Source organism: Pezoporus wallicus, unplaced genomic scaffold (genome assembly GCF_028554395.1).
Source record: "Pezoporus wallicus isolate ANWC-B61680 ecotype Strahan unplaced genomic scaffold, APGP_CSIRO_Pwel_v1 contig_3815, whole genome shotgun sequence".
Lineage (NCBI taxonomy): Eukaryota > Metazoa > Chordata > Aves > Psittaciformes > Psittacidae > Pezoporus > Pezoporus wallicus.
This window is the reverse complement of record NW_026637911.1, coordinates 3111773-3132079: the sequence shown is the minus strand read 5'-3', so window position 1 is coordinate 3132079 and position 20307 is coordinate 3111773. Positions and strand designations below refer to the sequence as shown.

General features: G+C 42.4%; 1 protein-coding gene across 39 annotated transcripts in view; it reads left to right on the top strand.

The window, feature by feature from the left end:
- The first annotated feature begins 13447 nt into the window (after positions 1-13447).
- RIMS2 (regulating synaptic membrane exocytosis 2) overlaps positions 13448-20307 on the top strand; it is a 455492-nt gene continuing 448632 nt past the window's right edge. For 10 of the 39 annotated variants that reach the window (XM_057408270.1, XM_057408280.1, XM_057408271.1 and 7 more), the window contains exon 1: positions 13458-13994. In XM_057408270.1, the coding sequence (XP_057264253.1) occupies positions 13825-13994 (170 nt within the window). In that variant the 5' untranslated portion in view covers positions 13458-13824. Of the gene's footprint in view, positions 13995-20307 lie in introns of all 39 variants that reach the window. The other 29 variants (XM_057408229.1, XM_057408230.1, XM_057408254.1 and 26 more) reach the window with 8 other exon arrangements.

The following is a 20307-nucleotide window of genomic DNA, read 5'->3' as shown; positions in this document are numbered from 1 at the left end:
AAAGAATAAAAAAAGAATCTGGCTCAATGACAATTCCTTAAATTATGAGCAATGCGTAGTAATTTGCTTCAAAAGACAAATGCCTTTATGGATTTGGTGCCTTATTCTGTGGAGAATCTTTTATGTGAACTGCCCTAGACAGAGGCTGTGACTGAGCTCTGTACACTGAAGAAATGTCATAGTGAATTTTGGGCCGAGTCAAAATTCAACTGCGCAGTCATGCTAAGGGATACATTTATGGTGGAAAAACGTGGCAGAATAGATTAGAACTAAACACTCAAAAAATATATATCTAAAAAAAAATCTGTGAAAATGTTTAGTAACCAAAGACTTTATTCACAAGGTGGAAAGAGCTGAAATGGTGTGCAGTGGCATGCTAAACTAACCAGTTAAATCAGTGAGAGATCTGAAGGAAGAAACTGCAGATCAGTCAGGTTCTCATTTATCCATCTGTCTTAATTCAACCCACTTTTAATATCATTAGAAACAGAAGATTTCAGCTGCCTATAAGCTGTGCTATCAGAAGCTAATGCATTCACAGTTTGCCACATTTTCTTGCAAAACTGCTGCTTCAGTGACTGCTGAAAATGTGCCTCTGGTTTGCTTGGCTTTGGGAATGCCGAAGTTCTGGTCGTGGGCCACCATATGAAAGTGTGCCCAGTCCAAGAACATCACCTGCTTTATTCTGTGCAACTATGTCTCTGTGAGTAACCAAGAGGAATACCAATGCTGGAAGCAGTTTTCCATCCATTCCTTCCTGACCTGCAGGTATATGTTTAATTCATAGCTACAAAAGACTCCTAGCTTGTCATGGAGGGCGTTAGATTTCCCTGCTGGAGGCCAGCCATGGAAAAGCAAGGCTTTTCACTTGAGTTGGTTACTCACAGATGCAATCATGCAAAAGTTACTGTTTTAGTAAGTGAGCTAATGACGCTTCTCAAGACTTCCCTCTTACGGAGCAATACAACCATCTGAGGTCACAGTTTTTCACTCACCACCTTTGTTTTTTGACTTTCTGACTTCAGGGCACTTTATTCGGTTCTGAAAGTTCTTTAGCAATGCATTTTTATCAATGTCTCCAGGAGGCAGATACCATGAGCAATGTCAAGACCTGATCACAGAATTGCGCTGTCTTGGAGATGAGCTACCTCCAAAATACAGTAAATTCAATAGTAACTCCAAAATAACTGGTTAGAGATCTTGGCTTATCTGGTCTCTTAATGAAAACTCTGAATTTTTCTGGGTATTGTGCAGAGTCACTGAAAACCTTCAGAGATCCCCTTGAAAGCTTTATGAAAGTCAGCACAATTTAGGTATGTTTGGTATGTGCCATCCATGTCTTGCTGGTGTGCACTGTTTTTTCAGTAACAGTGCATGCCTAAAAATACGGTTCAGTAATCTGCTGTTCCTGAAGTACCTGAAGGTGCAGTGATGTTGCAAATCTAATTCAGTGTAAGTATGTGGAATTATTTTCCGGGGAGGACTGTGATGCTCTGTCAGTTTTATGCTCACTAAGTGTCTTTCAAGTAGTTTTTCTTAAGTTTTTCTACATTCTTCTACAATGAGAGTGGACTCATTCTCTTGTCCTCAGTTCAAGATTTAGAGCATAATTTTGTGTTCCTTTTGCTGCCACCTTTGAGCTGATCTAATCTGTTTTACCCTACACTGTGCCTTCAAATTCTTCATTTTTAAGCTATTTTCAGCTTACTGCAAGATGATTTTCTCAAGCATTGTCTTATTTGAATTATCCAAATTGATTTCCCCCTCCAGGTGACAGGGCAGTTTCAGTACACAGTGAAGGGCTCCTCTTTAATTTTTATTTTTTTTTGATGGTAATAATATTTCCTCATTTGTTTTTTATTAATTCATTCTAGCTGTGATTAAAATCACCTGTAAGGTTTTTGTGGTTGGAAGACAATCCTCAGGAGCCCACTTTTTGCTGCCTGCCAGTGCGATTGTCCTTCATAACCATTTATTTTTCCATTTTTAATAGTATTTCATCCTCAGCATTTGGGAGGTTCTGCTTTGCTGGTCCCTCTCTGATGATGCCACTCTGCAGGACTGCAGGGACCCACCCCTCTTTTTTCTAGCCATTGAAAAATACCAGAAAGTTCTTAGTTCTACTAATGTGTTTTGCTAAAGATCCTCAAAATTTGTTTATGTGAAAGCTGAAAATGATGCCTGTCTGTGGAAAACTTGTTTTCCAAGAACTGACATTTAAATTCCATACATGAGTAGTGATTTTCTTATTTGATTCTTCTGTAAGTGTTTGGTTTAAATTTATTTCCATGATGACAGCATATATGTCATACTCACTGTCGGCACATACAACTTCCATACCCAAATATAAAGAGGAACAAGCAAAAATTTCTGCAGGTTAAAGCCTGGTATTCCTGTGCTTTTGTTATAACCAGACTGATGTGATTTTTATGGGCAGAAAAGCATGTTCTTGCCACCAGTGGATCATTTAGTTATCAAAGTTGGATGAGCTCTCCATCAATGCTGCCGTGTGAAGAAATTCCAGGTACCCAAGTCATGTTCCATCCGTAATTAGTTGTCTCTACTCTTCCATTCATGCCCAGCCATGTCAAGGAGAGTGCGCTGCTGCTAATGAGGTTCTGTAAGATGTTTTAGAAAGTGGTTTTGTATCATGGTAGCACTTTCATCCTCGCCTACTACTTTGTACCTGTGCACCTGCTCCTTTGCTATTAACTGGTTGCTTGTCTGTCTTGCAGGGTTCTTTACGTGGTGTCACTCACAGTCAGTGCAGTTCCCACTTTCCCTCCAGCTGGGGAACCTGAGTAGTTCATGATTTTATTATTGTTCTTCAATTTGATACAATCTGTTCCTGACCATCTGTACCCACTCATGCTGAGAATATCAATACTGTAATTTTCCATCTCCCTCATAACTTGAGCTAATTTTCCCAGCTTGCAGCATTGTATGTACATGCCACAATCTTATACATAACATGGAGTGACTCTGGAGCAGCAGCTGCTTAAAGGCTCAAGCATCTTGCTGAGGTAGGATTGGACTGATGCTTGTTGCACACATTCATTTGGGACTATGCGCTAATCCAAGGAACTGAGATGGAAATTGTCATGGAGACAAAGCAAAGACTTAGCCAGTAGTATTTTTAAGGAGGAAGGTGGTCAGCCTTGCATTCAGCTCCCACGCCTGAAGAGTCGAGAGAGGAATTTCTGTCTGGCCTCATCTTTGACGTATCCAGCCTTGGTAGACCTGTCGGGAGTTTACATAATCCTGCTGGCATAACTCCTTGGATCAGAGTCTCCTAAGCAACCCAACACAGCAAGGTACTAGTCTCAGGAATGGGAAAAAATGTGGGGTTGCCTCCATGTATGGGGGTGAGTGCGTGTGTATGTGCTCTGCTTAATTCTGGCAATTTGTATTCTAGTACACTCAGAATTAAGCAGGTTAATTTAGCTTTTCCTCTATTTGTTCATATCTGCTGCGTAAAGGATTTTGAAAATCCTATTCTCAGCCATCAGCTAATTTAATTTGTATTAAAAATCCTACAACTGCTTCATGTTGCTGCTGGACTACATTGTTACTGCTTTTTTGAAATTATTTTTCTCCAGATAATGCCTTGAAGTAAAATATTTCTAAATGATGTGATTAGAAATCTGACAAACTAGGTCCTTTCACTATTTAACTAATCCTTCGGGTCCTGCAGACTCCTACATTTGTGTGTGCGTGCGTGAGAATGTGAGGGAAAATAAAGATGCATAATGGTTTCAGTGATGTTATAAACCACAGGAGTGAAGTCCTGATAGTGTATGGTCCAGTTAACAGAAAATCTCAACAGAATTTTACCTCTATAAACCAAAATGTCTGTTGCTTATTTTCTGTATGTGGTTCTGACCCATGAATCTATGCCCTCTAGAGGTTTCTGTTCCTCCTTGAGTCATGCAAATATTGCCTGCTGTCACCCCAGATCTCGCTTTCTCCGGTGATTAGCTCTGTTGCTCTCTATCCTGTTGTCATGTGGTTTGGTTGGTTTTTTTGTTTTTTTTTTGTTTTCTTTTGGTTTTTTTTTTGTGTCATGTAATGTCACCATTTTGGGGAAGGAGAAAAAAGTGTTGATTTTTCTTCTTTTTTCAAAAATAATGCAGAATCCCTTGTACCAGCGTTGGGTAAGTACAAGAGACAATCAGTATATACATGATGTAGAACCAAAGAGGAAAAAAGTTCATGTAAACATAATCAGAATACTTTATGCTACTTTCTTCATGCTCCCTTCATCCTGTTTCTGAGGGTGAAGGTCTGAGCACAGCAAAACATCACTGATAAGCACATGTGGGCATCATCAGATAGCGACACCCTCCCTATGAAAGGGTTTAGTCTTGTAATGAATAGGTTTCCCTTTCCTTTTTAAGCTATTCTCTGATGGAGTAAAGCAAAGCTGAGAAATCTTTTATATGCTTCTCATCCTGTATACTAATACAGAAAAGAACATGACATAAAGCAACAGAGTTAGAGTTGCTGGCCATGAAATCATGTATAGAGTATAGGCTCCAGGGCACCAGCAGATGAATATATGAAGCCTAAAATGCTACATCAGGTAGACAAAGTCACAGGAGGCAACTTCCTGACTAGAAAGGAGAAACAGTTCCTTGTGAGAGCAGCAAGCATCCATGTGTCCAACATGTCCTCATTGAGTTCAGGGCGTGAATCAGCAGTGTCATCACTAGCTGCTCTGCAGTAGTCTGCTACTATGAGTTAGATACAGCTCTTTTTTAAATCTTAGGTTTCATCTGCTGAAGGACAGAATGAATTTAACAGCTACCTCTGTAACACAGATTGAGGTGTTGTGCCGTGGAAGTGCTTTCAGTAATGGCCAGATTGGCAAAATCTGACTATTTTGAAAATCTGACTTATTTTGAAATAAGGTTTTTCATATTCTGCTGCCTAAATGTCTTTGAAGACAGATCAAATGTCTCATCTGGTGGTCAGTGAAGGGAAAAAAAAACCCTGATTGGTGAAAGGGCTGGAAGGAATATTCTGTGAGGAGCAGCTGAGGACTTTGGGCTTGTCTAGCTTGGAGAAAAGGGGGTTGAGGGGTTACTTCATTGCTTTCTACATCTTCAAGAAAAGGGGAAGTGGAGAGGGAAGTGCTGAGCTCTTCTCCCTGGTATCCAGTGACAGGACACATGGAAATGGTTCGAACCTGTGTCATTGGAGGTTCAAACTGAACATTAGGAAGTATGTCTGCCAAGAGGAACAGGTTTCCTGGAGAAGTAATCAATGCCCAAGCACACATAACTCATTTTTCTGTATTTTGTATGATTAAGTTTTGGACATGGGTGTGTTACTGGCTACTCTTTATGGCTTTTGAACTGCTGACAGCCATTAATGCTTTTGAAAATAATGGCGAATAATGAGTGAATGGACACCTATGAAATCCATAGTATCACCAACAAAATGCCATTGGTTGTTATGGATGGTTTCTTACTTTCTATCCTTTGAAATAGCTGGCCCAGTGGAGAATATGTGCATAGAAAAGTAGCTGCTCATCATAACAACTCTCATTCAAGACAGAAATACAGGAAAGAATGCACCCAGATAACTAGAGGAATTTATTTGGATATTTACTGTTGGTGGAAAATAAAAAAACACCTTATTAATCTAGTCACTGTTATGGACAAAAGTAATTACAACAGTAATGAGATGAGCATTGTGAGGACAGGACTGCATTACTGAAGCAACTATAAAAATCTTGTCCTCAGTGCAGCTGGATACCTTCTTGCTTTTGCACATGCAGCAAATCTACTGCCCCCTAAATTAAGATGTAGAACAAATCCAGTTCACTGGCTGATGCTAGAAAGCTTCGATGCCTGCTCATTTTGATCTACAGGAGAGCATGTAAGTTTGCTGTAGAAACCTTCCCTGTGTTAAAGTACAGATGAGCCTGGGAAGTCTTTCTGTGCAAGTGTATCCTGTTCAGGCTTGTCATACATCAACTTTGTAGCACTAATCTGAATTGTAGTATAGTAGTTAATGAAATACTGACTAACCAGCCGTTCTAGCTCAGTATTGTGTATATATGGATATACAATATACAAAGTATATTGTACTTTCCAGGTATTAGGGTAGTTACTAGTTCTATTATTTCCCTTTAAAACTCATAAATCCCTGCTTTTGGAAGTGTCATGCACTAATTTTATTGTGGATGTATCCCTTTTAAAAGAGGAAAGGCAGGCTTTGACAGCTAATACTCTAAAGTATTGTCTCACTAGGAGATTTGTGCACACTCTAAGCGTGACAACTCCCTTTACAATCAAAGAAGGAAATTCACTACACTTTATCTTCAAAATGCAAAATGAAATGTCAAAAATGAGCTCATGTTTTTACTTCTTCCCTTCTGCCCTTTCCTTTGCAAGACAATTCTTCATAAAGAGTGCTGTGCTTTTCTGTCCACTGTGAAAACAAACATGGCCAAGCTGCTGCTTCTCCTACTTGCCTATCATCAGGAAAAGCTGGAAATAAAAATATCAAAGTTATTACCCACTGTCGTGGTTTAAAACCAATGTTTTAAACATCTCTGCTGTGTGACAGCAATCATAACATACACTTTCCATGTCAATTTGTAAGACACTGTAGCTAGGGAAGGTAATAGTTGTACTCAGAGGTTTTTTTCTTAGACTAATATTGTAGTAAAAATAGCCACGCTTTTGTGCACATGAATCCCTTCTCAAGATGTTTTGATTTCCTACTTATTAGGAAATCATGCTGAATGTAATTATATCAATGTAGCTAGTGAATGAATCTTAGTTTAGTCGTACTTGCACTTTTAAGTATGGCAGGATCCCAGTCTGGAGAGCCAAACACAAAGCAGGCATCATCATGTTATCATGCGCTTGCTGACTCTCATTTGGCCTAATGCAGTTTTTCCCTTAGCCTAGTAAAATGCCAGAGTTGATTAATGTATATTAATACTATTCTTCATAAACTTTTCATGCTGCACAGTTTGATTTTATCTGAGGTATGTCAACTCGTATCCTGAGGAGCTTTTTCAGGAAAACAGTACTAGAAAGTGTCGAGTAAGTGCTAATGATTTCAATACACAGGAAAGAAATTGTTTTCCAATTAGACTTTAGCATTTGTTATTCTAGTGCCTTCTGTCTCTGGAGGATAAAATGAACTTTCACAAAATACTGGTGCCTTTTGTCATGTACCAGAGCTAAAATTGGAATGAAAGACTGCTTGAATAAAAGAATTAAAATTGCCTGTACCTGCATGCTTTTAGAAGCAGTTTAGCAGTGCTGCCACTTCTGCCTTTACCTATTTTTTAAATTAATTTAACTTCCTGATTAATTTTCTGGTCATTTGGCAGATGTGAAACCTGGATAGGTAGATTTCCAGATAGGAAATACCATATGCTAAGCTTTAATTATCATCCCTTTCAGACATGTGTTCATTATCAAAGCTGCTATATTCCAGGTCTGTGAGAATTAACCTTAGCTGAAAATCTAAACAGCTAAAGCCCAGCTGCCTTTGGATTTTGAGGAAAACGAGCAGTCAAAGCACTGTTTTCTTTCTTTTGCCAACAGAGAGGCCACAACTTAAACTGAGTGCAGTGAAAGCAGGACCTTGGTAGTGCTGGTTTTGCATGGATGGATGTTACCTTGAGAACTTCTCACATTTCTTTAGTGAAAATGCTTACAATTCTTCTCCAGCAATGCCCCCCTCCCCCCCAACCCCCTCTCTCCTTATTTGAATTCAAAGATCGTCTTAATTATGATAATATGCATGGAAAAATAAGAACCTTCCACTTTTTTAGTGTCGCTACATTTCTCTTACTGCTGTCTTCTCATTTCAACCTGCTACATTTGTTGCGCATGCTTTGCATTTTGTCTATAGCTCTCTTAGCTTTCTGTGGCAACAGGCTGTTATCTGTACTATTTTTTCTATCAATATCCAGGGCACGAGACTCTTCATACATGAGTAGGTTTTCTAGGCGTCACTGTAATAATAATAACTCAGGATTCATTATAAAAGTAATTCATTATTACTTTTAATAATTAATAGAATCACATAACTATTAGAAAAAAAGAGGGAGGGGGGGAAGAATCATTTATGTCTGATATCAGGAGATTCTGGACTTTCAAGCTGTCACTATAATGGGAGTGAGTGTATTTCTGAGATCTGGTACGGGATATTCTGCACCAGCTCTGAAGGACAATCTTATGACTGAATGAATAAAAATCACATGGTACTTAAGAATACTGTGTTTCTTCTGAAGCAGCCTGAGTTTCAGAAATGTAGGAGGGGTCAGGGAAGAGGGATCTGAAGGCAGCAAACAGGGAAGGCAATGCTTCTTCCATACCTTACAGGGACACGTGATAACATTCCAAGCAGTTACTGTGCCAATGTGAGACCACGCTTGTATCGGATAATGACTATATAGTCATTATTTTGGATTTTAAAACCACAATAATATGTGACAACTCGGAACAGTTAAGAGAGAAACCAAAATGCCCAAGTTGGGGACAATTTTTAATACCAGTAAAGGTATTAAATAGTTGTGAATGGCTTGCGAGTAACCAATAAAGACAGAGTCTCGTATGGTTTTGGTAGGATTCTTGAAAATCAGTTGGACAGTTGCAAAGCTTGACTTATTACTATCAGGGCCTGTTAGAATACAGGAATGAACTTATTGCCCAGTTACTCAGAAACATTGGTACTACAGGTCAAGAATTAAACAGAAATGTATAACTCTTATTATGCAGGAAATCTTAGCTTATTTCAAAAATTCCTCCTTTGAATTTCAACTTACTGAACAGCAACCAAAAATGCATCTTCAAATTCAAATGGAAAATACTGAATAAGTTTAAGATCCTGTAAAGACTTTGCCTACATCTCCAGTTCAGCATGTTATATGTCACACTTAGTTCAGTCAGAATATTTCAAACTGAGCATGTGAACAGAATACATGAATGAGATATGATAAAGGTTTTAGAACTGGTCATATTTACCATCTTATGGACAGAATGTCTACGAGTGAAACTAGGATGGGCTATTTCATTCAGTGTAGTTGACAGATGGGTATGGGCAACTCTGTGTAAATTATGGATATGTCTCTCTTATGAAAAATCAGAGTAACAAATAAAGAGAACTAAACTTTAGCCATAAATATCTAGCATTCTTCAAAACACTTGTGTGGAAATATCCAACTGAAAGAAATTTGCTTGGGGAAGAAAAAAATGCATATAGAGTAAGCAAAATCCTCCTGATAGAAACCAAATGAAACTGTAGATGATATTGTACAATGTAATTAGCTTCCTCATTTTAGACAGGAAAGCTGGGAAAGTTCCAAGACTGCACTAGTAAACCAGTAAACGATGGTTTAATAGCACTTAGTATAGGACCCAGGACTCACAAATTGTTGCTATGTTTTGTCCTTCTTCAACAGGAATTTGAGAAACCCCTTGCAAAATACCTCCAGGAAGAGTCCTACAGGGTGCATTTTTTGCTGAGTATACATCTGATCTGAATCATTGAAGGTCTGAGTACTGGAGGTTTTCAACCAAGAACATGTTTTTCGTTTTCTTCATTCACTGATCCATAACAGAATACTTAAGTTTTTTCATGTCAACTGTGTAAAGATGTTTTCCAAGTAGAAGCTTCAACTTGGGACGAAAATAATGTAAAGAATTAGTTACACTGGATTTCTCCCTTGTACAAAGCATTATAAAGCAGATGATAGTATTACCTTTTCAGGAAAGAATTGCACTTAGCATGCTTGAACAATGAATCTACCAATTCATTTACTCTTGTAGTTGCTGTAAGGAAGTAAATGGGAGAAAGTGTAATGAGACCCTTAGTGAAAAACATTTTGTGGCTATATATAAAACCAGGTTAAAATACCACTGTTTCCTTGGGAACCTCTCTTGTCTAACAGAACTGGAAAGGAACAGAAGAAAAAAACAGGTGTCAGGAAATTTGTATTAATAACCATGCTCGTGTCAGTGTATTTAAATGACTTAGAGAAGCCACCAAAACTCATATATCACATACTTTTGCTATATGACTGGAATGAATTTTCAGTTGTGGATTATACAGTGGAAGAACAATTCCAACAGAAGAATATAAAACAGGGATGAGAATCCGTTTTTTTCAGACTATGATAGTGAGTTCAAATCAAGAGCTGAGATGGACAGAAAGGGCAGGTACCTGAGACATGTGCATGTGAAGGTCAGAATTTATAGACGTTTCATTACAGAGGGAATTACAAATGAATGTTCCTTAAAAATAAGTTTTGTAAATGATCATACTACATGGTAATAATTTGTCTTGTTGGTTGACTGTGGATGATTGTTGACACCATTACTCTGGTGTAGGTAGAGAAGTCTGTGCTCTGAGTATAGTTTCATCAGTAAGTCATGTGGGTAATGTAAATAACAGTAACAGTATGAGATAGTTCTGTGCAGGCTAACATCAATGTCAATAAATTATGTTTTGATTTAATTGCAGGAAAACATGAGGAATGATTGGTGGAACTGGTAGGGAGAAAGGAGGGTAGAAGCATAGAAAGGTCAAGTTGAACCATTTCTTCGGTGAGTCATGGGACGCCTTCTGTTGTGAATCTGCTGTCTTCTCAAAGCAAATAGCTAGATAATATACGGGGATTACAGTTCCTGCCCCTGGATTTGTTTGTTTATAGTTACCTGCTTAATGGTACAGGATTTAGTGGGAACAGGGCAAATACCAAGGAGAAAAGAAAACTCTTGAAATTCTACAGTCATGCCAAGAGCAGGTATTTGCAGTTTGTGGATGAAAAATCACAGGAGCGGTGAAATGATTACAGAAGGAGGCACTGTAAATCCAGAAAGTTCAGAGGTAAATATCCATCAGAAAGAAATCCAGATGAATGAAGCAATGCACAAAGAACTGTAGAAATGTCTTACAAGGAGAAGTACGGTCAGAATAGCATTAGTGTTCAGGGTTGAGACACGGCATCAAAGGTTTTTGAAAGAACCGTGAAGATTGACAGTGTAGGCAGACTGCATTCAAGTGGTCAGGTGCTTTTTTATTATTCTTAAAAGCAAATCAGTGATTTCTGTCTTTCCTCACTTCTCCAGGATAAAATGTAGTTTCCCAAAGGGATCAGTCCAGTGAGTTCTTCCATTCAACATTTCTAGATTGATAAGCACTGTACTATCTTTGGTACTCTGATGACACACAGTTCTCCATTTCCTCCTCTTTTTGGTTTCAATGCCAGATTTATTTAGTGACTGGAAGAAACAAGGAACTGGGTGAGAGCCAGCTGGCTGGAATCCAGTCTGAAAGGTGAAGGTGATGTGGACTGGAAGAGCAGAATGCTTTTAGGACTTGATGAAAAATCATACTGTTTATTTTTCAAGGGTATCTTCTTAAATACAGTATGCTCAGTGTCTATACAATGGTTTATGTGCAATTACAAATGCTCTCTTATACATAATTTTACAGTAAGAAATGGAACAGGATCCTTTACCACAACTAACCTATTATGTCCTTCTGGGGATCGCTTCCTCCAGAACTTGTTTTCCTGAAAGAATGATGTCTTCAGCTCAACATTGCATGCAGAACTACTCAGCTAGCAGAGCTACATCCAAGGTTTTATGTGATGAGGAATTATAGCTAATCACGACCAGGATACTTTCAAGAAAATGACATTTTTTTTTTTTGTTTATCTCAGGCCTTTGTACCTGGTTGGAAGTTGAAGTTACAGTCCATTAGAAATAGTACCAGCTCCAGGAACATATGGTTTGTGGTGGAGAGTCCAAACTAAACCACACAAACCCATTTTATTACTGCTACATGCATTCATATGATAAACCAATACTGATGTGAAATCATAGACTCAGGTAGGTTGGAAAAGACCTTTAAAATCATCAAGTCCAACCGTTACCCCAGGACTGCCAAGACCGCCACTAAACCATGTCACTGAGGGGCTCATTTACATGGTTTTTGAACACTTACAGGGACGGTGATTCCACTGCTCCCCTGGGCAGCCTGTTCCAATGCCTGAGCACCCTCTTGGTGAAGAAGTTTTCCCGAATATCCAATCTAAACCTCCCCTGGAGCAGCTTGAGGCCACTTCCTCTTGTTCTATCACTTGTTACTGGGGAGAAGAGACTGACCCCCACCTCACTGCAACCTCCTTTCAGGTAGCTGTAGAAAGCGATAAAGTCTCCCCTGAGCCTTCTTTTCTCCAGACCAAACAACCCCAGAAATAGGAGTTATGTATCATAATGTGACAGAGCAGTAGGTAGAACTTTACTGCCTGTAAACAGATTGAAAACCTACAGATCTGGATTGAATTGTTTCTTCAGTGTTCTTGAATATATTATTTCCTGTTTATTTGGGCTGGATGGCATTTTGGGTATTGAAGGATTCTCCAGAAAGTATTTCTTGCAATCAAAATGACTGACCATGTGGAGCATTTAGAGGTAGCAAAAGAAGTTTGAGAGGTTTAGTTCACCACTGCCTGGTTTCCAGGGTGGGAGAACTTCCTTCTCCAGCCTTTTCTCGCTGGTGTCATGTTCCTGTTCTGCTGGGTTGGAGGAATCTGTTCAGATAGAAGTGGGGGGAAATTTTACAACCTGCGTTGGCTTAAAGACACGTCCGCAGGATGCTATATAGGTGATGGTGGAGCAGTAGCTCTGCTGGGCTTGACCCGCACGGTCGAACTCCGGTGCTGTTCCCAGCCCGGGGGGAATCTGTCCAGCGCCTTCCGTGCTGTTGCTCTCTGGTTCTCAGCCTGAACTGCAGACCAAGCCGTACGGTCTTCGAGGGGACCCCGAGCAGCCCCGGCGTTCGGAGCAGCGGCCGCGCAGGTTCTCCCCGCCCTCTGCCCCCCCGCGGCCGCCGGGCTCGGTCCTCCCAGGGCGTCGCCTCCGCCTTGGCTCCTCCTTGTCCTTCCTCGCGTGATTTTTATCGCGTCCATTTTTCGTGCGGGGGTAAATAAATAAATAAGCGCGGCCGCCGCCGCCCAACCCGCGCGGTGCCGCTAGGGGCGGCAGGCGCGCCCCGGCCCCGCTGAGGTGGGGGAGGCGGCGGGGCGATGCGGAGCCCCCTCCCGTGACTCCGGATCTCCGCCATGCCATGGGTTAGGCGGACTCCATCCCGTAGCCGAGAGGGCACCAGCCAAGCGAGGAGGCGGCAGGAAGCGGAGCGGCTCGGCGGAGGAGCGGCGGCGGGAGGCGGCGGCGGCGGGAGGCGGGCGCGGTGCTCCGCCGGCCCCTCCATGGACGGCAGCGAGGAACTATGAGCCACGGCCGGCGGCCGGGACTGGCGCTCGCTCGCTGGGGCTTTTCCTGCTGCGCGCCCCGCGACGCCGGGGCCCCGCTGTCACCCGGCCCCTGTCTGGCCCATCCCGGCAGCCTCTGCCCCCGTCCCCTGACCCCCCGCTGCTGGCGCCGTCCCCCTCCTTCCCCTCTGGGTGTTCGGAGTTAGGACAATCGCTCTCGCACCCAAACCACAGCGCTCCCGCAGCTAATCCTGCCCTTTCCCCGCTCCCTCCACTCCCCGCCTCTGGCCCTTCCTCTCCCAGCGCTGCTCTCTCCCCTCCCCGCTCCCCCAGCTCGCACCCGGGGCCCCTCTGTCCCCGTCCTCCCGCTGCCCCCGGCGAGCCGGTGGCCGGGCGGGTGGCAGCGAGGTCGGGGCTGCTGGCCACCCCGCCCCTACCCGGAGGGGCCGTCATTAGGCTGCCGGTTGATTACAGGGTATTGATTTGTATGTGCTTCTCCCGGCGCCGGCGGCGGCCGCTCCCGCTGGAGTTAGGGCAGCGCTTTCCGTAGCGGCGGCGAGCTCCCTTCAAACATGTCGGCTCCCGCCGGGCCCCGGGGTGGCCCCGCTGCTCCCCAGCCTCCGCAGGCTCCTCAGCCCGAGATGCCGGACCTCAGCCACCTCACGGAGGAAGAGCGGAAGATCATTCTGGCCGTCATGGACCGCCAGAAGAAGGAAGAGGAGAAGGAGCAATCCGTGCTCAAGTAAGGGCGGGCGCATCCCTTTCTCGTCCTCCCGGCCCGTGGTCGCGGGCGCGGAGGTCTCTTCCCTGTCCTCGGGGGGCTACTCGTCCGGGGTGGGAGAGAGGAGCCGGGCAGCTGGGGGGCGGGCAGGGGTGCCCGTGCCTCGGCAGCTGCTCGGCACCAGGCGAGTGTGGGGCACGGCGGGGCAGCGTCGGGGCCGGGAAGTCGGCGGGGCGCCGCGGCCCGGGCTCGCCGCCTTGCCTCAGCCGCGCGGCACGAGGCGGGCGGCGGCGTGGCGGCTCCGACTCCGCACGCCCCGGCGCTGGCGGGGGCAAGGCGCCCAACATGGCCGCACAGGTGCCGTTCTCACCCGGCGTGTGCCATCAGGAGGAAGGGGGGGTGGGTCGGGCGGCGGTTGGCGCCGCCGGATGGGGGCGGATCGGCGGCATCGGGCCCCATCCCGGGGGCGCGGCGGGCTCGGGGCTGGTGGCGCCGGCCCTGCGGGGCGCTGGTGCGGCCGCCCGGGGCAGAGAGAGACCGCCGGGGCCTAGGCGCCGGCCGTCTCGCTGGGGTGGGTTTGCCACAGCCGCCATCTTCCCCCGACAACGTGTCTGCCGCCCGCCCCCGCCCCGCTGCTCTTTCCAAGCGTGAGCTCCGGCTCCCGGGGAAGCGGGACTCCCTGCAGCCCGCCCTGCTCAGCACCGGGAGCTGTCCGCGGCCCGGCTCCAGCCCCAGGAGCTGTCCGCGGCCCGGCTCCAGCCCTGGGAGCTGTCCGCGGCTCTGCAGCTCCTGCAGCCCAGTCCGTTGCTGGCCGGACAAGGGTGGGGAAGGCATGAGCCCCCGGCCTCGCGGGGATCCGGCCCCGCCAAAGGTGCGGGGGTCCCGCTGTGGTGCGCGGCGCGGGCCGTGCCCTCCCCTCGGCTGCCGGGAGAGGGGAGCGGAGTAAACTCAAGGAAACTGTTCTCTCTCCATGGCACAGGAATCATGCGGACTTCTGGTGGCTTAAAAATAGGCAAAGCTACTGCTGTCGTGGCTATGATTTTTGTGAGTGTTGTGAAGTTGAAACACTAAGCTGGTTTTTATACCAAAATCCGTACTCTGTCTTGGTCTTGTTACCTGCAGCTGGCCCATCACACTCGGTACCTGGAAGCTGGCTTCTAGGCTTTAGCTGTTGGCTGTGGAAGTCTGTTTCCAAGATTCATAGCATTAGTGTTAGTGTCATAACAAAAACTTTAGCTATCGTTTGTGTGGCACCTACTAAACTGTGAGGCGATCTTCTCAAACTATTTCAGTGTCTGTTTAAAAAGGTTCTTTTATTGGGTGAACATTTTCAAGAATGTCAGAGTGGTGCGAGCACTGGAAATAAAGTGCCATATCTTGTTTTGTCACTGCCTCTTAGTCTTCAGCTGTAAAATTTGCTGCTATTGTGATACTTTTAAAGCATTTTAGACTCCTTTACAGTGCTAAATTGTGTGGCATATCAAAAAACCCCACCAATTCTTGTCTAAAATTTCTGCACCCCTAAAAATCATTAACAAAGAAGGAAATGGAAAATTATTCAAGCTACAGTTTAGATATTTAGTAATAGCATTGCAGTTTTAAAGACCGCTCCCGGCAGCTTTTGTTGAAGACAGTACTACTTATGATCCAATACGAAGGACAATTTCAGTATGATACTAGGATCAGCTTGAACTGTTAAGCCTACAAATGGAGAATAAGCTGTTCTCAAGTAATAACAAGGTAAAACCAACTTAAGAAAGGAACCAGAACTGTTTTAATTTGAAGTCTTCAGAATCTTGGAAGCAGAGAATGGACAAAAGAAAGGTCTTCACAAATCTAAAGATAAACTTCATGTGAGGTTTCATTTCTCATTATTTCTTGCTAAAGATGAGTATAAGCCACAAGGGAAATTGTGTGACATCAAATTTAAACACAATGGATAGCCTAAAACAGCTTACTCAGGAAAATGCTGTTGTCAGTGGGATTTGTATAGAAGGCCCATAGTATTTTACAGGATGCTGACAAGTGACCTGATGTCAGATGAATAACTTGACAGTTTAATTTTTCTTAAAGTGAAGTAGCTCCTTGAACTGTCAGGTACATGTTTATTTCTGAAAATATCTACAGATTTATTGAGCACAGCCCTCCACAAAGTCATCCCAGAGCTTGCACTGCATTTTTGGGTAGATATTACTGAATTTAATTCTCTTGACAGATGTTTTCCTTCTGTCAAGAGAAGAGAAAGCAGAAGAAAGAAAAACCCCCATATTTATGTGAATGAGCTACTGTTATTGCATAGCGATAAATATAGAGCTAAATCCTGCCGTCTTTGTTCAAGTGTAATTCTCCTCGAAGGCAAGCTCCTTTTGAAGTGGGAGGTATTTTTGTCTGACTAAGCAATAAAATTGTGTCATTTCATTCCATGGAGAATTATGGGAGGATAAAAAGGGAGGCTGAAAACAAGAGTTGACATTTAGAGATGTTATCACAAGAACTGTTCAAATGTTGTAGAAAGCAGCAAGCATGGTTTTCCTCTTTTTTTTTTTTTTTTTAATAATTTATTGTGATTGAATGTCAGTATGAATGGCTAGTTGCTGGGCTCTACTTCCTTTCTCCATTCTATTTCTGTTTTGTGCTTTTCAGATTCTTATGGTGTGCCCATCACTGTGGTATTTGAGCATCTTCCAAAAGTGCATTAAGTAGTGTGACTCACATCTGTAATGTGGACTATTTATTCTTCTCCTTTCACTCCCTGGGGTAAATATGTGTGGATTTAAAATAGATACATAACTTCTCCTTATGCTTGTTTTACTCTTCTTGGGGAAAGGAAATGCAGATGGTATTGAGTTGTAATCTGTAGCAACTAATAGTGATCAGGTCAGCATGAATTCTTGCCAGGATTTGCTGGAACATGATGGCATGGAGAACAGAAGCTTTCCAGATTTGCTCTCTCCTTTGGCCTGGTTTGGTCTGTGAAATACGCCTGGCTGCAGTTGTGCACTGTATTCCTGTGGTGGAGCTTCTGCCTTAAAAAGAAGGATGGGCAGCAAACTCTGCTGCTTTGACTGTCTCTCTTCTGGAATTTTTGGGACCCTTGGAGTTCATTTTGAATGTCATGTACTAAGGTGGTGCCTTTTTGACAAGGTTACTGAATGTATATTTTGCATATGTGCTTTTTTACTTTTAATTTGTACTTTATTTCTATATGAAAGGACTAGCTTGAGAGGATACCCACAGAAAAAAGATTCTTAGAAGATGCTAGGATGCTGACATTATTTATAAAGACTTATGTTTCAGCCTGTGTGATATGCATATACACTTTTCTATTTGTAGAATCATGAGTTTTGAGATCCTTTTCCTAGCTATCCTAAAGATAAAATGCTCTCCTTGTAAAGTCAGCTCTGGAGCTCTGAAAATACAGACATTTCATTTTCTCTTGGGTATGGATAGTTTGGCCCAGTAGAAGACAAATTTTCCCAAGAGGAATTTCATTATGAAATCATCCATCATTTCACGAATTTGCAAAGCATCACGGGTTAACCGTGAGGTCCTTAGGATTTCTTTGTATTTGTGTCCACCTAAAATCAGCTGGCATTGTCATCTGTTTTATCCAGGGAGAGAAGACAGATGGAAACATGGTGGGTGAGCTACAGAATGGTGGCTCTCTGTTAGCCACTACTTTCAAGTCCAGAGTAAGCTTTAGGGAGGCTTGACTGACTGCGAACTTGCTTGTGCTTAGTTGCTGTGTTGGTGATTGTACAGCCATGGTAAAAATGGGGTAGCTACACTGACTGAAACAAAATCTCTGACAAGCAGACCTCAAAGAAGCTAGACTGTGTGGGTTCTGTGTGTCACTGTGGGTGGGTGGGATGTGGGGCAGGGTGCTGGGCCTCAGGGAGAGAAAGTGATAGATTGATGGCTGTGAGTCACAGTAGTGTAAATATCTGCCTCACAAAGCTATTGTAGTGCTTTATAAACAATTATCCTACTTTATAAATAATCAACTCTGATTTTCACTGCTTTAAAAGCATTGTGTGTTTAGGATTTGGATTCCAGGGCTGAAGGGATGAAAACGATGTAGGTGGTGATTTTTGGATTTTGTTTTTTGAAAATAGAGGTAATGTATATGAGGATTTTGAAAGGGTATAGGGTATAGGGTAATGCAAAAAGATTTGCTTTTGGCTTGATGATAAACTAGTACTCCAGGCAGTGTTGTTTAAGTTAATGCTTCCATAACTTTACACTGTGTTTTGTCTGAATCTGGAGTGCTGATCAGAACACCCCATTGCTATACCACTCATCATTTTGCTCTTGTTTTCTATGTATTATAAAATAAAATATGGTCAAGGTAACTTTAAAAGTAATAACACAGTGTAAAATAAGTGATAGTGGAAGTTATACAAAAATACATAGTTGAGGAAGATAGCTGTCCCATTTCATGCCCTGCCCTCTTTCATTCCCTTTTCTGTTCTTACCACCTTGTTCTCTACTCCCTCTAATGTTATAATTTCCTCTTTCTTTTGTTTTAACAATTTGTATTGCTTTTTGGTCCTCTCTCAAAATGGTCATTATTCCTTGCCCTTCTCTCTTACCACATGCTTAGACATCTTATATTGTAGGTAATACTTGTCATGATGTTGCGTTTGTACCATTTGTTCTTCAAGAAGACCCACTGTTTATAACTGTTCTCTAAATGATCTAGCATACTTTTGGGCAGTGTCTACAAATACTAGCAGGAGTACTTCCTCTTAGTGACTAAGCAGAATGTATCTGGAGATTATACAGACTGGCAGTTACACTAATTACTGATCTTGCTGATGTTTATGTTGAGTGAAATTTCAGAAGAGTGCAATAGTGCTGATGTTCCCACATTCAAGAAGTACAAGCAGAATGGGTTGCATGTGCAAAGGCCTGACATCATATGGGGCTGAAAAGAAAAAAAGCTGATACAGGATATAGTTAACAAAGAACTCAAAAAATAGGTAGTTAACACTAGTCAGTATGTGCTTTCTGAAATTTTGTCTAATCTCTTTTTGCAAATTAATTTTACATCTGAAAGACAAGAGTGTAAATCATAATTTAAGGTGCTGAGACTATATCCTAGAAAGTGGTGAATGGGTGAAATGCTGTGGTGTCTGGAGATGAGGTTAGAGGACTGAATGGTCCACTCTGGATTTTTGTCTGCACACATCTGTGAGCTGGGTAATGTTTAAATAACTGAGAATGTCAAATAATTGATTTTTCCATTGAAATAACAGCTTAATATATTGCAAGTGCAAAAATACACAGAACTGATAGGTTACTACATAACTGATATAAAATATGTTTTTACCCTGCCAGTGAATGTTTAAAATACTTGCAGCATATTCAGAGTTCTGGAATAAGGAGAAAAAATGAATATAGTTGTTTGAAATGTAATCCAGTGGAATATGGGTTTATCCATGTATATGGATGTTCAGTTTTTATCTGTAAAGTAGATTTGACAGTCTTGGGAATTTATTTCAGCTGAATGCCCCCTCTCATGCCTCTGTTTTGCTGGGTTCCTTAAAGTTTTACCATTTTACCACATTTGCAATCAGTCAGAAGGTTATGAATGTTTCTAGCACCTGTAGGCCTACCTTTTCCAGGAAGGATGTTTTTGTATTGCTGTCTTTCCTTTTTCTCCAACATCTTCTCTGAGGTCCTTTTTTGATAGGAATTTGGGGAGATAAAACTCAGAAGAACACAAGAAATGAGGAGTTGTAATCTCTTCTATACTTGTTTGAGTGCAGCAGACATTACACCTTAGAAATGAGCTTTGAGAGGGCAATGATTTTAAAGTTAAGATAGGTCATGTGGGCTGTCTTAATCATATGTCTTACTATACCATGGTTAATGGCTGCAAGCTATCACAGACAACCTAATCTCTTTAAAAATGGGCAAGAGTGAGTCTTCTTAATTTAGACTCATGAGGAGGAAGAATCTCTTTAAATACTAATTGTTTAGAAATGGCTTTCAAAACCAGTTGTCTTTCACAAATGCATTCGTGTTATAAATCTTAAGTTCAAATCAAACCACAGTTATCAGTGTTCACTGAGTTTAGATTTTGTCTCTTTTGCAGGGCTATGTGGTGTAATAGGAGGAACTGTTACATCCTTGAAGTATAACTATCTGTTGAGGGTATATTATAGTTTATGATTAAGAGCAGTTTACATCAAGTCTGGTAGTACTTTTGTAAACTCAGTAAACTCCAGCATCTTGTGTTTTGTTAAACTTCTGGTGATAAAACTAGAGAATCAGTGATTTGCTGAAAAGCTGATTCTGCATGATATTATGTTGTGACTGTTTCCTCATG